At 40.1% G+C, this 18,021-nt stretch overlaps 2 protein-coding genes across 3 annotated transcripts in view; one reads left to right on the top strand and one right to left on the bottom strand.

The window, feature by feature from the left end:
• The window catches only part of LOC105255790 (RNA pseudouridylate synthase domain-containing protein 1), a 90,309-nt gene that overhangs the window by 67,156 nt on the left and 5,132 nt on the right, over positions 1-18,021 (bottom strand). The gene's annotated exons all lie outside the window — the stretch shown is intronic.
• The window catches only part of LOC105255793 (storkhead-box protein 2), a 78,444-nt gene that overhangs the window by 57,373 nt on the left and 3,050 nt on the right, over positions 1-18,021 (top strand). For both annotated transcript variants that reach the window (XM_011265289.3, XM_011265290.3), the window contains exons 4-5: positions 15,059-15,514; positions 17,734-17,940. In XM_011265289.3, the coding sequence (XP_011263591.1) occupies positions 15,059-15,514; positions 17,734-17,940 (663 nt within the window). The remainder of the gene's footprint in view (positions 1-15,058; positions 15,515-17,733; positions 17,941-18,021) is intronic.

The raw sequence follows: 18,021 nt of genomic DNA, 5'->3' as shown, positions 1-18,021 counted from the left end.
GTGCGATTACGAGTGTGTGTTACTTGGAATGATGAAACACGCAGCTATACCTCGCTTTAGCGTCTAACGCGGCTTATTAGCTCGTTACACAGTCAAACGGTGCCGTTTACGTTGCCGAGTGCGATCGGTATACGAGAGCGAAGCGGATTGGCGTTTAATGCGATCGTAATTACACGGGAAATTTAAGACCGGTAGCGCGAGAGAGCACCTCCCGACGAGATAATTCGCCGACTTAAACCAACAACGCGTCGCGGAAGGTAACAAAACGTCGCGAAATGTCGAGAGGTAACAGCGACATTATGTAACGGATAAACCTCTATTAAGCTGGCAGGACCAAATTAGCAAAATCAAACCTGTCAGATATTTAGTACGTATTTTGTACTAATTTGTATCACTAATAATAAATTGAATTTAGCTCTATCAGTCTCAAAAATAAAGTACTTTTTCCTATCAGCCAAATCAATCACTACTTGTACATTCCACGTGACATAATTTATGCTATCAAAATATAAAGTTTCAATTTTTGTACCGAGCCGTTCTTTTTTGAAATTATATTTAGCAATAAAAATTTAAAAAAGTTATACTTTTATTTTGTTATACTTTTATACTTGATTTTCTTTTTTTCTTTTTCTATTGATTTTTTTCAAAATTATATAGGATACAAAATTATTACTAGTGGTGCAAAATAGGTACTAAATAATCTGATAGGTTCGATTTGATTTTGCTTATTTGGTCCTGCCAATTTAAAAGAGGTAACGGATAATTGCATCGACTAATAAATTAATCGACCTCCCCCGCGCACTCCCACGAAAGAGGGAGATAGAGAGAGATACGTAGCATCGTTCAAGTCGCCGTTCATAATCATCTTGCGCCACTCGGAGCGATTGTCTAGGTCAAGGTGTTTGCTTTTAAACGCACCTGCAAACTAACACACGATAAGTGCGTGCTCTTAAAGGTCTGTCTGTATTTTCTGTGATTATTATCCGAAGCAAGAATATATTGCGAGAGCGCAAATTAATAATTGTATAATAAATTCCCGCTCCGATTTTCAGAATATCGATATTTTAAAACGAATTGTAGATTGACAATATTATACGATGCAATTTAACACAGGGGTTTAACAGGGGTTCGTATCAATCGAGGAGCGAATGCGGTGTCACGTTGTTGCGTGATACATGTGCCGATGTTCAACGACGAGCATGAAATTTTAACGTTTATTACCGCGCTCTCATAAACGAGAGAGGATGATCGCTTCTCCTTGCTTACCCTGAACCACGTGCGTATAATAAATGCAAAGCCACCCCTCGCAATCACAAAGCGTGCCGGGTTAACACGACATACGCACAGCTGCGGCAATTCTCTTTCTCTCTCTCTCTCTCCCTCGTGACATACATTCGAGAGGGATCCTAACGTGATATATGCGCAGTCTTCTCTTTTTGCCACGATAATGAACGGCTCCGCGGGAGTCGTAACGGCGACATAAACGACGATTGCAAAAAGGTTTGAGGCGTAAAACGCGAGAAACGTTTAAGCAATAACGCGAATAATAAATCGGGAAAGGAAATGTGAAAAGAAGGCCCGTAAACGCTGGAGGAGCTAAACCTCGCGGACATACGTCTCCCGAGATGAAGACGCGAGAGTGGGTCCCAGGGAATCCGGCCAATCGGCCGCATAATGATGCACCACGGGAAACGAGTGGAAAATTACACATTGCCGAAGAGACCTACACTCTTCGTGTTGAGGAGAGCAAGGAACGTGGCATTCTGGCCGCGAAAGGGAAAGGCTTCCCTCGTTATCGAGGCGCATCGTGCTTGCTGCAAAACTGCAGAAATTCAGCGACGATACGATGCGATGCGATATATACACCGTGCACCTATCTACCTGCCGCTACGTATGGCATTTTACCTTTTCGTCGGGATGGAAAGCCGATACCCGATGCTTGCGCGAATCGTGCGCGAGAGTAACTCGGCACTTCTCGCCGAACAAGTGGACAATGTTTCAGCGGAGATCATAATATCACCTCGTATTACTCGGGAGAAAATCTATCCCGCTTGTGTTTGCGCATGTTGTGTTACACGGAGCGTCATTTCCGTAATCGAGAGTTTCTGACGTTTCGATTAATTATCATCAGGTGCTTAGTGTAACATTTTTAACGAGACATCCTTGAAAGTCTGCGACGGTCGCGAATAATAATAATTAATTTCATTTCGCGCATACTCATCCTCTCACGTGTGATCTTAATTATTTTTTAATTCATCCGGAACACAGGTATATTAGATCGCGGACTAGGCTGCGAAAGTTGTGAATAGAGAGAAAGAGAGAGAAACGGTACAAGCAGAGAACAATATAAGCGGTAAGGCGTGTACACGTGCGTATACGTTCATTTCCGACTAACTGTTCTAGGTGCAGCGAGAACAGTTTATGCATTTCTGCAAAACGCGGCTACGATGAGGGAGCGTGCGAAGGTTTGCGCTCCGGTAATTGACTTAGAGTGAAACCTGCGCTTTCGAAAGCGACGTCTCGCAACTAATAAATTCCTGAAAACAATGCCACTGTCATGGCTCGCCTGTCTCTGCCGCGTTATCAGCTGATATATCATTCGCGTCCTTGTGAAAAGGATTTCTTGCGCTATTTCCATAACACTGATTCAAATCGAGTAATTTGTTGCACTTTATGCGCATTAAATATCGTAGAAGGCAAACATAATCGCAGATAAAATCAAACGTTTCATTTTCACGCGAACTGTCTGAGATTGAACAGGGCTTATCAATCTCGGCGAAAACGCGCTCGCCGCAGCATCCCCGAGAAATTTCTGAGTCTAATAAAATTCTAAGGCGTTTTATGTAAAGAGGAAATAGCTCTTTTACATATTACACACTTTCTCGGCGGTAGTATCTGGTCCGTCTTAAATTTGTTGCGAGGATTTTATCTTCATTCGCGAGCCACGCGATCGAGATATCTCGCGAGACAATAAGCTCTCGGAATAAGCTTGTGCTACGTGGTATGTGGCATGGCAGGTTGAAGAAGATCGGTTTTAAAGCAGAGAGAGAAAAAGAGACGGTGGAATCGCGAAGAATGAGTTTCTCTCTTGGGACTCGTGATTTTATGTGTTCTACGAGCGCGCGAAATTTATGGCGTTTTGTCGCAAAAGTGTGGGCTAGTATCGAACGTTAACTTATTAGAAGTTGGCCGGTCTTTTCACAAAAATCTTGTCATAATTTATGAATAAAAACGATAAAATAAATAAATAATAAGATAATAATAAATAAGATAATAAATAAGATAATAATAAATGAAGATGATAATAAATAATGATAATAAATGAAGATGATAATAAATAAGATAATAATAAATGAATAAATAAATAAAATAAATAAATAATAAATAAGAATAATAAATAAATAAATAAATAAATAAAATAATTTGATAAAAATATAAGTCGAGAAATGTCTTATTAAAAAATTTTGACAGAAATACGAAATTCGAAAGAAAAAATAATTCATCTTGCATTTGAAAATACCGATGTAATTTGCACGAGAATCCTACGGAGCAGTTGGGAGCTTATGAATAAGAAATAGCTTAGCAGACCAAGCAAAGTCAAGCAGAGCCTTATGCCACGTTCAATTATCCATGAGAATTGAATCGTTCCGGAAAGCTCTTTCTCTCTCTCTCTCTCTCGTGAATATATTTTTCTCGTCATCTTGTTTTCTTTTTCTTCCACAGCCTGCCACCCTCAATGTACATAGAAAATGTATATTCCCCTTTCTCCGATACTTTATGCCGATCGATGAGAGGCAAACGTATACAGGTATCGCGTGCGAATCGTGGCACCAAAGTGCTGCACGATTCGCTCTGAGAAAATGGCAGGGAAATTGACGCGCGTCGTCGAGATGTCAGCCGCGAATGCGATACATTGTCGATCGATAATAAAGGATACGAGCCGGAACTGTGAGATGTCGTTTACAGAATGACGGCATAAATTGGCCGCAGAATTACATCCGCCAATTGCATCTCCCTCGCGCAATTCCATCGTACAAGTTTGATTAGAATCGAACGGAGGTGAATTTGCGAAGAAGCAAAAGTATAAAAGTAATACTTTCATATTTTCTTGAAGCGATGTGTATCGAGAAAAAGGATAAGGAGAGACGGAGAGAAAAAGAGAAAATATTCCGGTCGTTGGACATATTCTAATAATGCTTTTTAGATGCAAATTGCAACACGATCGGACCGCGTTGATATTTCTTGAAATAGCTATGAAAGTTGCGAATGTTTATCACACATGGACGGTTTTTAACCGGTTTCCTCCGGCAGCACGCGGATATCCTCCGAAAATAGGCACGAAGGTATCTTTTACGACATAACGTATGCGTTGGATATCGCGTGGTCATTCGCGTTGTTAATTTTTCGCGTGGGTATACGGTTCGCGTTGCTATTGTTAGTAGCCGTTAAGGAAAACGAGTTTCTTCGAATGAAACGCGGCCGTAGGTTCATTACGACTAATCCATTATGACGACACGAAACAAACATAAGAGGTGTAAAGTATCGGGACAAGTCGTGTCGCAAAATTCTTTGCAGATTGGAGTGACTTGCCTCTTTTTTTTTCTAAAAATTTTATGATTGCTTATACACAGAAAAAAAATAAGTGTCAAATCAAAACTTATATGCTTAACTAACGCGTTCATTGTTTCGTATATACGCAACAATTTATAATCTTCTTAGAAGAATTTAATAATTTTAAATTTCAATAATTATAGTCTTATTTTGTATATTGTAATTGTCATCTCAAGAATATATAATTATTTAATTTTACTTTAAGAAAATTATAATCTTTGATTTAAATGTTACTTTCTATCGAACATCTTTTCCATTCAAAAAAATTAAATCTTAAATCATAAGAATATATTTTTCTCGATTGAATTATATAAAATGGCTTTATTCGAGTAAGCAATTATTCAAGCAATTATATTTTTCTTTAATTAACGTTCTTCTTTAATTAAGTTTTCTTCAATATAATCTCATTTCAAGATTTGCATGTTAAAACTGAATATATTTTTAAAACAATAATGTCCTTTTTCTGTAGGCTTTTCTCTTAGAGATGATTTCTAAATATCTCGTATCCTACTTTTCTCTACTTTACTACTTTTATCTTATTCATTAGACATTAATTTTCTAATTATGACGTGAGAAATGTATCGGAACGATGAAGCAAATAGCCATCGCGAGGATGCAAAGATGCGCGGATTAAGCGACTCCATTTATTACACGATTTAACGCTACAGAAATGATGAAAAATTGGACGAATAAAATACACGATGGGTAAAATATGGCGTAGAATTATGAGTGGAAGGAAAAAGAATCGCGCGCATTAGAGTGACACGATGATGGGTAGTAAAATAAATCCCATATCGGATTATTGACATTAATATAGAGTGCATATGCGGCTTAATTTAATTCATACACGCATCGGACAAACATCTGGATGGATATTATTGATCTCGATATTGGTATCGAAATCACTTAGACGTTGCTACGTGAGCTCGACTACCTGCATTCGTTCGGATCGTGCAATTTCACACGTCCTGGAATTCAATTGAAAGCCGAGCGACAAGAGGTCGTATCGTGGGAGTTATATGTTTTAAAATTCGCACCGTCCTCCTCGCTATTTCACTTTATTCGGGATCCTGTTCTAAATCCATGCGCGCAGATCAAGAAACACAGATATATTTATAAATATTTCGCATATCAAGAGATTTTATCAGAGATAAACACGTAAAGGAGAGATTTAGACAATTAGGATGTTGAAAAGTTAATTACGATAGTTGATTGAACGAGAATTACACTTGTTATTTACGAAAGACATTTCGAGACATTCGTCGACATCGATTCGGCGGTTCGCTTTGTTCGGTCGGGCAACACAACGTGTGACGATAATTTCTTAGGTGCGACATAATTATAAGGGCGTATACCGCCTGTCCATAGAAACGACGAAAGGCGTGGTGCTGCGTTTGTAAAATGTTCGCCTGTGCAAACGTAAGTCGCATTATGCTCTCATATGTAGGTTAATGTCAAGAGGGTACACAATAATTCGCGAATATATCTCCCGCGTGATTGATGACACGCTGGTCATCGCCCATTCTTTCGCACGATATTGAAGACGCCGGTTTTAATTTACAATGACGAGAAAAAATTCACCAACATATAATCTGTACCCTGAAAGGATATAGGCGGTGATCTTTAGCCGAAGCCGTAATGATTCATCTCGTCAAAGAAATTTTTTTGCAAACTTTTTTGCTGAATGATCTTTTTTTATTCTTTGATGTATCGATTGTGTGACTCATCAATTTCGCTTATTTATTTTAAAACCTATTCATTAAAGGGATACAAAGTAGCTGCTTGGGAAAATAGTTGAAGGATAAGTTAACAACGCAATTAAACGAGATCAGATTAGCGGTGCCGTTTAACCGTTATTACTGTGTTTTTAGGCAGATTCATCGTCATGTTTACCGTCACCTAATCTCCGTTTAGTGAATTTCATCACTGGCAAACCATCGTGACATTTCACCTGTATGCTCCGTTGACCTCGATAGCGTTAAGCGATCACATTCGCCTCCGCAGATAAATACGTGCATCGCTTCCGTGTCACCTTATGACCTATCTTAACAAGAAATTGCTATGGCAGATGTGTAGAATCCTTTATACCTTTCAATTTTGCATACAATGCACATCGTTATCTAAACTCGTATAAGTTACTCAAGTAAAAAGATTCATTTTCGATAATTTTTCATAATTTTCTTTAAAAACTATTTTTTTTAAAATATGTATTTATAAAATCATTTCTAAATATTTCTTTTTCTCAAGATTTTTATAATGTAATGATTACCTTCTAATACAACAGCTAATATCGATCGTGTATCACGAACAAAAAAGTGGATTTAATGATTCAATCTGGATAACGTTAAAATATACAACGTACCCCGGTACTTTTCAATCTTACACAACTCGTCTAAGAAACAATAGACAAGAAGATTATAAAACTTTCCCGATTGGGAGTGGCAGGTCGAAGATAGTTTATTCCCGAGCATGGTGCAATGTTTCCCCGTGTTGAAAATCTTCCTAATTACTACTAAAATTACGCCGCCTGAAATCGATCAATACAACGAGCACAATGTGAAATTTATTGCTTGGATATACTCGAGGGCCACGTTCCCTTTTGGTTCAACTCAATTACGCCATTATCGGTCGTGATCGGCGATGAAGCAACGAAAAACTCACCTGTATATTTCGTATATGCAATACATCGCGTCAAATATCGCGAGTGAAGAAAAATTAAATCGCAATAAAAGTAAAATTGATACTAAGGTATAAATGAAAAAAATACTATATAATGCAAATAAGTAATACAAGTACACACAGTAAAAAATAAAATGTTAATTATAACATTTTTCATATATTCGAGAAAGTCTAAATTTTAAGTTAAAATAACTCATTCGTCGTATGTTACTTATTGACAAACTAAAAATGTTAAATAATTGACACAATACTTTACATTTATTTTTGTTAGTGTGACTTTAAGTGTAAAAATAACATACAAATTAATTAAAAATTACATGAAAAAATGTTACGATAACTCGGTTACGATAACTGGTTACGGTAAGAAATGTTGAGGACATTAACATATAATTATTTTAACTGAAATATTTGTAATAGAAACATTTGTTTGATTTTAGTAAATTTGATTATTTTGTATGTCAAAGTTCAAGATTATTTCAAGATTTACTTTAACTTTTCTTAGAACTAACTTTGAGACATATTGATTGTTTAAAATAATTGTTAAAAATACTTAAAATATTCCATTCTAAGAGATATACAAAGTGTTAAATTATGAAGGTGGTATAAATATAACACATGAAAACGTTATAAAAATAATAACAAATAAATTGTATATTAATTTTACATTGAAGTACTAATCAAAACACGGTAATACAAGAAAATTTTAACATATGGGCGCACAATTTTTAACTGTGCAGAAAATGATAAGAGACTATGTTTTCAGAATAGATTTATTAAAAGCAGAATAATAAAATATCGTCCAATTACAGTGAAATTGGCGGGCACGTCGGGGCAATAATCGTAGTTGCAAAATGGCTCATGTCAGAAGCGAGAACGAGCGGACGGCTGCGCCCTTATCGCAGAGAGAACGAATGGTATCGGCGCATGATGCAGCAGCGGAATCGAACGGCGGAATCGAGGCTACGAGTCGATTCTCATGGCCTCGTCTTATATCGTCTTTCCGGCGAACGAAAAATCGCACGACCCGCGAGGTCGGATTTTAATCCGAGCGCGATCTAATCATCTCTCTCTCTCTCTCTCTCTTTCTTTATGCCGCCGCCGTTGGCGATTCGAACGAAATTTAATATCACCTGGTAACGGGGACTAGCGCAAAAAATATCCGGATAAAATAAGCACGAAGCGTGCTTATCCCGTATGACTCCCTTCCTTCTTTCGGTTCTCTCGACGATGAAGGATTAAAATGCCTCGCATTGTTATACTGTCCTTTTGATATACGCTAAAACAGTTGTAATACGAGTATGTGGCACGATAGAGATATACGGTGCGCATCGCGGACACGAGAAGGAAGCCTCGGGATGGAAAGCGGCCGCGTGTCACGATGACGTTTCCTGCGACGCGTCCGCGATAGATAGTCCATTATTAAATTTAATTTATTATATCTTATTTAATTTATGATTCTATCGAAAGCGCGCGTTTCTCTTTTAAATCTCCAAGTGGGAAACTGTTCGCTGCTTATTTAAGTTGCAAAATAGCTGCTTATTTTCTATATAAAATATACCTATCGAAATAGAATCCACAAAATTTGAGAAAATTGAAATCGAAAATAAAAGTAAATTTCGAGTCCGACAAAGTAATTGCATTATTACGGCACAATGTGAAAATGAATTTTCTGACATAATGGCTCACCTTGGCCTCACAAGCGAAAACGTTTGACCACAATCTGTATCATATGTGCAATGACACAATAGACCAGCGATTTTTTTGTCCGTCTTGCGACACGATTATAGCTTGGTGTAATAACTTGGCTGTATTGTCTTCGATAATGTATGCGACGCGTTATTTGCGTACATCTAGAAGCGTCGAATGCATCCGTGTGTGGACTCGAATGTGCTCGTCCACTCGCAGAAGTAAGCGGCTTACATTGGATGGATACGCGAGAAGCTAGAGAAAGTCCGTAAGCTCTGTTTCTCATATATGATGATAGTGCAATAATACACACGAATGTTGTATATTGATGCGTTCAAGATTCAGATGATAAAAATAACATATTTCTTGTTAATAATCCGAGATGACACTTTACGACGACGTCTCGTTGGATGATTAAGGACACGCTTCCGAGCTCTCGAGAGCTTTATTTAAGGCGGCAGTTAAACGTGCATGTATACTGCGTTGTCGGCGCGATATGTCGTCACTCACCACCTGCGTAGGATCGTAAGAATTCGCAGCTCGTGACACCACATGCAGCTTGTGGGCGGGCGCGTGGTATAAAATGCATATTATTGAAAAACTGGGTCCTGCGAAAAACAGGTATCCTGTCGAACCTTTCGCATTATTGTAAAATATAGCTATGTAATTTCACACGAAAGCTTTTTTTAATAAGAATAAAAAAGAATAATCTTAGACAAAAAATTAAGTTTGATAATGAATAATTAAGGATAATTTTAAATTCTTTTAATAAAAATTTAAATGTAAGATTCAAAATATAATAAATCGCGAGGGAATAAGTCAGACTTGAAAGGGAAAAATTAGAAAGATTAAATTTATTCTTAATCAATTTAGAGGAAATTTTATTCTAGTTCAGTAAAATATATAATAATAATATATAGTCTTATATATGAATATTTATATGAATTTTTTTTGTACGATATAAAATCGTTCTGCTCAATTTTACTTAAGAATTGGGGATATTGAGGATATGTATTCCAATTCTATTTAAAAAATTCTGTTTTCAACTAAAATAAATAAGTTTGTGCGAAACAGATTTTCCTAAAAAAATTTAATTTTTATTTTAAAACATATAAGTTAATATTCTATATTAATTTTCTATACAATTAATCGTTTAACGGTACTTCTTCGTAGCTGGGATATTTTGCGCGATACCTAAGCAATCATCGAGTTGGCCTTAAGCAAAAATCATTTACAGTGTTTGTCACTGTGCGTAATCGAGTGAGTACATTCTCGCGACCCGGATTCGATAGCTCTTTGAGAATAAGTCTTTGAGAGGATTATTTGTGATTTGTCGTCGCTCAAAGGCTTTTCCCGCTTGCAACACGCTGCATAGTGTCATCCAAGAATAATAACGCCGAGATCCGTATCTCGTCAGATGCAGGCCGAACAATTGTACTGACAATTGTACAATTGACTTAATTTTCGAAATAATATTCGTGACACTATATGTGCAATGCTCCGGATCGTGTTCTACTGACGTAACATGTACTCGTATTTGAATTTTACAAGTATCTCCATTTGATATCGATTCGCTCCTCGTCGTGTCACGAAGGAAATTCGCTCTGTTTTCAAATCAGAAAATTTATTTCCGTCAATGGTGCAGCAGCCCCCGTACAGTCTGCGCTTGTCTGTCCACTTGTTTATAATTGACCCGAGTCTCTTATATAACTGCATTCGCATTCCGTGCACGGATAACAAAACTGTTGGTTACCAACTCGACTGGATTATTGACTGCTGACGGAGACGCATAAATTTAATAGGAACGAATGAAAGATCTGCGTGTGCAAAGGTGCCAACTAACCACGCCTTATCCGAGAGGATTGCATTGTACGTTCTTTCATACATTTTATTTTTACGCACCTGAAAGTTTCACTATCGGTAGCTTCTCTTAATGTTGACTCCATCAACATCGTTTAGCGCTATTCATATTTAACTAAATTATCTGTCTCTTTATATTACAGCCAACTTTATGTTAGAAGGAAAAAGATCATTATTTCATTTGCGATTAGAGATAATTAATATTGATGGAACTGACTCTTAAGATTGTTTTTATAAAAATGTTGGTTAAGGTTGACTTTCATGTCTTTTTATATAAAGATTAGAAGGAAAGTCAGCTAAATCAATCAATTCACGTCAGTTTTAATGAATTTAATTTTATTTATATGGAAACACATGGTTTCAAATAGAGAGTAAAATTTCCAAGCTTGTTTAATCTCCTAGATAAATACAGTATACGAAAGAGTAAAATAGCTTTCGCTTATGCTATCAGCGCCTTATACCATGCAATCAACAATCTAACGTATGATTAATCTAATGTATAACTTCCGTATTTGCTCTCGTACGCGCTAACGTAATCTCACAAAACAAGGCCGCTGTAAGGTAAACAAATGGGAGAGAATAAATCGCGTGATCGATATATAGCCGGCGGTATAAAGTGACGTCTTGGGGATTTACATATAATCAGGCGACTGAGAGAAGTCGCCGACTCTCGAGAGGAGAATATACGCGACTCAAAGGTCGTCTTGTTACGAGGTGATTCCTCGAGTGGCGAGTGGTCTTTGCCATTTCCCATGAGCGCAGGTCGAGCTATAAAGGCAGCGGAGGTCGAGCGACCGACCGACCGACCGACCAACCGACCGACCGACCGACCAACCGACCGACCAACCAACTAATCAACCAACCAACCAACCAACACGATGGATCACAGCGATAAGGATATATGCAGCGTGTACAGTACCGGAAGTGGTCGCGCCGTTTGGAGAAACGGCTCGAGAAGTCGTTCTCTCCAACGGCAGCCTTGTCTCCACGGTGTTTCTATTTTACCCGCGGTGATATTTTCGCGATACATTTTCGCGTGGGCGCGAATCGACCGAATGCCAGTCCTGGCACTACCTTTTACTTCGAGACGCCAAACGAATGCTGTCTACGTGGGCAGCGCGGAACAGTATTATAATAAAGCTTCGTGGAATGATAGAAAGGTGCAGGCTGCTAATAATAGCCTTTCGCAGGGTCGCCGCAGGTCGGCAGGTGTGCTCGGCTTCGCGTATCTCTACCGTTCTCCGGATCGGGATCGGTGTCGTCGATTTTGCGTCATTGTCAGAGTTTGACACGGTACCAGCTGCGAGTTGTTTCAGTTGGCGCGCAATCCAAACGAAAAGCTAGATACAATATAATAAAGGAATGCTCTAGTAATCTAGTTATTTAATTTTATTTAAAGCACTTTTTGCGCTGCGACAATAAAAGCGGCTTTATACTAGAAAATGACGTTGCAAGTATCGAGATCTCCGATCGAGAGAAAGCCGCGAGACGATGCAGAGATCGAAACAGTCGTCATTGCGAGAGATCGGTTCTTTTAAATTCTACCCATAGGCATACACAGACGGGTTATAAAGCATCCTAATGAAAAATAAGAATAAACCGTTAATGGCCATTTACACAGAGCTGCTAGTAGTTGGGTGGTAAATGTCCATCGGCCATAAATTGTCCGTCCCGATCTCGCGGCGGTTGCGGTCTTATATCGTATAGCATTGAAACAAAACGACAAGTGGAGCGGTTTGACGCATGCAGAACGCTTTCCGGAAAATTTATGACGCGTATCTAATTGTCGATGTTCTCGTGTGTGTCTGAAATTGCGCGTGTACGCTTCTCCGGTTTTAATCTCAAGCGTTAAAACAAGTCGGAGAGATTAAGCTACGCTAGAACGGACGTCGTCCGATCGTTTAAATAAATCGGTGTCATTCAAGCATAAAAGAAGCGTACTTTCTGAGAAAGGAAGGATGTAAGATCTCGCGAAAAATTCCCGTCCTGACGAATTCGCCGGTCGAGCTCTCGAATTCGAAGCACACGTTGATAATGCGCACCAGATAACGTAGATACACGGAGAACACGTTCGGGGGACACGTTCGAGATGAGATTCTCACGATGAGGAACGCGAACCAGCAAGCATCCATCCACGCCCCAGAGACGTGTATCGGGTTCCACGATCCCGCTGGCCTCGCTCCGACGTCCGTCCGTCGTCGACAAAGCTCCTTGAAAATTGTGCAACCGTGGTACATGACTCGTTTTCTTCGCGATCTCCCGGTATAATATGTAGATCACGTTTTTTCTTCGAGATAAAATCTCGCGCGCGAATGAAACCGAAACTAACCGCTTCCACCTGAGCATTAGATGCCGTTTATATTAATTGATAACCGATGTATGAGATCGAAATAATTAGCATCAGAATTTTGCTAATCGCACTCTTTCTTCACGCGATTAATAAAAGAGATAACGGGAATGGACGACCATTAAAAACGGATATCTTGTGAATGAACAATTTTATATTCCATGAACTAAACTGCAGATGAATGAAGTCGAGCGTGAGAACAATTTCGCCAAGTTTAAATGGTCGGGATGAGTAATCGAAGTCTAAGCAGGCACCTTCGGCTTATTTTCAACGAGCATTGCACGTGAGAATAATGATCAAGTCGAAAGTGGAGTCACATTGTGAGACCCGGCTTCATGAAACGCGCGTATCAAGCATCAAGACGTCAGTGTAGAAACGTCAGGGCAACGAGACATCTCGACCTGTCAGCGAGAAGCCGAAAGAATAAAAGCGAAGGAGGATTAGGAGAGAAGGCGGACTTATTCGGCCTATTTACGGCAATTGTTTAACGGGAGCTCGCGAAGCGGGCGTTTTCTACACGTTAGTTACACGCGTAATTGGAGACCTGCTCTTTCCTGTCCTGCTCGCGAACAACAAAGGCAACCGTTGACAGACGTGCAGGGAAATTGCAGACTTGCGCTCGCAGAGAAGGCGGGCTCGCGATTGCACGAACTTTAAATAGAGTTCCTCCGTCGGCTGAAACCTTTAATTATATGCGATCGGCGGAGCAAGTGGCTTCGCGAGTGTATTGTTGAGTCCTGGTGTTGATTAAAATATTTTTGCGATCTCAGAGAGAGCCTAGAGTCTGCTTTATATCGACATGCAAAAAAATCGGTTTTCCCGTACTTTAAATCAAATTTTTTCCATCCGTCGAGATCTTAATTACAAGCGCATAATCAATGAAAAATAATAATTTTAAATAATAATTTTCTAAATACATTAATCTATTTTGGAGTATATGTCTCTTAATGTCGCTTGATAAGAATTAAAAAAATATTTTATCGCGATATAGAGGAGTGCCACGCGTTTCGCATCGTTGACATTGACTTTCTCGGTATCGACATCGAGCGGGACATAAGAAATTCGTCGCACGTCGAACGACGCACGGGCCTCGCGGAGAATTTCGAGGTCTCTTGCGGACTCCCGGGTTTAGAATAATCCATATTCTTTTTGTGGGCGTGAACCAGATGTAGAGAGCACGCAGTCGCGGTGTCGCCAGGTTACCGTAAAACGTGACTGGAAGAATAAGAATTTCGATTCTTCCACAATATCCGAGAGCCTCGGACGGGCCTCTCCGGGGCTAATAAATTCACCGGCTTTTTCATATTCACCGATCGCGTTTGTTCTTTGACTTGATTCGCGGTAAGAATCCGATTCGTTTGTAAATTGGAATATTTTTCTTCCATCTATTAAATTCGTGATCACGAATGCAGCACAAAATCCAACATGATTCTTCCGTGCGTGTTTCTTAAAGAAGTACTTTGCAATCGGCGCACGTATGAAAATGCGAGAGTTGAAAAAAATTTTTAACGTGAATGCAACGTCATTGAATTTGAGTAGCTATTACGTTGAAGTTTTGAAAATAAAATTACGCGATCGCATGATAAGACAAATATCAGTTTATTGCCACGGCGATATAAATAAATGGAAAATATAAAATTACGTCGTCGTCGTCGTCGCATCCTTTATTTTATCCCCGAGGGTACTAATGTATGACGGACGGTCGTAAAATACAAGACGCACGCGGGGCCATAATGGCGCAAAATTGGTATTGAGGCGTACAACAGGTTACGTAAGACACGAGAGATAATAAACTCGCCGTTCAATTAATTTCTAGAAAAATAACGCGACCCCGGATATATCGAATATTAATTTTGCACATCTGCCATTTCACAGGTGATATAGAGGATTGTCTGGTAGCTCCAGTTTCTCAAGGTCAGTTCACGCCGCTGCCAGAGGCTCTGTGCTGGGCCATTCTGGAGCTAACTTCCCAGAGGCAAGCGGCGACCTTGGACACCCTCAGATCAGCCCTGAGGAACGCCTTCCCAGCCATGCAAAGGCCCAGTCGAGAGCTTGTTTACGACGCGCTGGCCAAGCTCATGCAAGAGCGAAAGATCTATCACACGTCTCAGGGCTACTTCGTCGTAACGCCCGAGACCAAGAGGCTTAGACGCGACTCCGGTAGCTCTAGGCGGTGTTCCAGGGACGTGAACGGGTCCAGAGGTCAGGGTAGCATGCTGATGAGCAACGACGAGGCGGTGGCGCTCGTACACGGCGAGATGCTCACTCTGCAAGACGGTGATGTTACGCATCAGGCCGTACAGACAAACCTGGCGGACGTTATTTGCGGAGGTAAGATGACTCTCACGTTGATTATTTCCCGAGTCTGACGTCATCTCGAATCGTTCGCTTCTCTCAAGAGACAAAGTTCATAATTCGCTAATGGTTCGTGTCGAAACGCGATGACTTTTGAAGAAAATTATTCCAACCAATTTTTTTTCGCTTTTATTTTAGCTGCAAAATGTGAAATCGCGCAAAGTTAGATAAGTATTGCTAAAGGAGACAGCTATTAATCATAAGGATCTAGATACATATTATACATGTTATGCCTCCTTGGCGGAAGTTGTCGTACAAGGAGTTAGTGCCGTGAAAATATCGGCTATATAGCACGGATGTGAAAGAGAGTGACGACGCGATTAACGTGCTTTCGTCTTCATTCAGTAGTAGTCGCGGAGTTCTCTGCGTCTTATTAGAGTGTCGCGTATCTTCCGTTGTCTCCCGCGGAGAGCGAGGTTTATTCGCGAGGGAAAGTTTCCCGTTGAATCACCGTGTCTCACGATATCAATCGCGATCGTTAATTGTAAACTTATAACGCGTATCAATTTAACACTTTAGTAACATTTCAACGGTCCATAGCATTAACGTACATTACGCGAAATTAAAATTATGCTCGAAGAAAGTAATAAATTCAGCGCGATAAGAACGGAGAAATTTCGGCTACAGAAATTATTTCTCGCGATATAACGAATATATTACAGACAAGAATTTATAAATATTTTGCAGACCAATTAAATGTACAAAAATATATTTGTCTACGCGCGCTTATAATATATATGTATATAATAGTTATATAACAGTTATATAATATATGTAACATATATAATTATATGTATTATTGACGAATAAATCGGTGCGGTCGAGACCGAAGTCGAAAGATCGCTTTCGCTGCATCTCACGAGGATGCACAGGAAGTCGGGACCCTCGTAAACTCGCGAGGAGGAATTCGCTCGCACGGCAGACCGGTCGGTCCAGGCAAACTCGTTCGGCACGTGTTCGGGAAACGTTCCGATTGTGTCCAGGAGGAGAGCAGTCCACTAGCTGCTCGCTCTCCGAGGCCTTTTTCTCGTCGCGACTCGACGGACGGGTCGAGAGAGCGTTTATGTTGTTGTCGTCCTTGGTAGCCACGCAAGCCCCGCCGCCGGAAGATCGTCGATTCCTCTCGCGACCGCGTACGAAAAATCTGCGTGCTATCTTAATTTCGCCTTTTTGCCACGTTGGCGGAAACCTCGGGGGAATCTCGTTCATTGTCTCGCATATTCAGGTTCTTATTCTCTGTTTTCGACGACTTGTATCTGAGAAGCGTTGCGATTCCCGATTACGTAATTAGAATGCGATTGTAATTCTAATTATCATGACGTGAACTCGAGCTTCTTATGCGATTTTTGTCATTACTTCCAATAAAAATGCTTTTGCATTTCGCGATATATGGCTTCGCAGTTGTTACACGAAGACGACGACGCACGCGGAAATTTCTTGCGGCGATTCGTATGTTCTTTTTTTATGTGCGTCGAGTGTGTGCACACGGAGAATAGAGCCACCGGCATCGGCACCGCACACGTTTGAGATGGAGAGAGGTAACGAGATAGAGAAACCGACGATGCCTGGAAAGCGTTTAACGCAACCGATATATTAGCTATTGGTCACGACATTGTCTACCGTTACATACGCTGTCGACATCACGTGGGGGGTGAAGGGAAGGCAGAGGACCACACGTATATAATCTTCCTACTTTTCTCTTACTCGTTTCTCGGCTGATTCTCACGCTGGTAACCCACTCGTCGTCGGTCGCTACGTCGGCGTATCGCCCCTGGCTATGTACCAAGATGAAACTCTCAGGAATGAGGGTATTCCACTTTTTTTCTTTTTTTTTTCTTTTTTGAGAATGTAGTTGTGCGACCTCGGTCGTCATATTAACCCTTTTAACCGAAGCGACGCGTCTTACGCGTGGGATTTACTTTTCCCTGCGTTTTCGATCTAACGCTGCCTAGCCTTTTTTCTGATGTTTCTTCACGAATATTTATGTATATTTTTTTTATTGAAATATTATGACGTCCATAAAATGAAGACAAATTTAAGAAATATAAAAAAAAGTATTCTTCTCCCGAATTAAACATTAATTATCTTCTTACATTTCCCCCATATTATAATAATATTATTATACATAATGATGTGTAGTATAGTAATATTTTTTTACACGAGCTAGAAATAATTTTGACCATCTTTCACTTCAGGAAACCCCAACGACAAGGTCCTGTTCGCCAGGTGTCGGTCGATGCCCGGCCGTCTCGAGAGGCGACACTCGTTACGGCTCTGGGGCTCGGCCAGACGTTTGCACAGAAGTGGAAGTTCGCGGTCCTTGCCGCGAAGACCCGAAAGGAGCGATACGTCCTCCAGCGCGGAATACGCCAGCACGGACAGTGCACCTCACAGTCCAACCAGTAAGTCTGATCGGGGAAGGGATTGCGTGGTGATGGGTGACCGCTTTAAATTATAAGCGAATCGGTTTAAAAATGCCTTTA

Source organism: Camponotus floridanus, unplaced genomic scaffold, assembly GCF_003227725.1.
Source record: "Camponotus floridanus strain SB8 unplaced genomic scaffold, Cflo_v7.5 scaffold5, whole genome shotgun sequence".
NCBI lineage: Eukaryota > Metazoa > Arthropoda > Insecta > Hymenoptera > Formicidae > Camponotus > Camponotus floridanus.
This window is presented reverse-complemented; position numbering and strand designations above follow the sequence as displayed.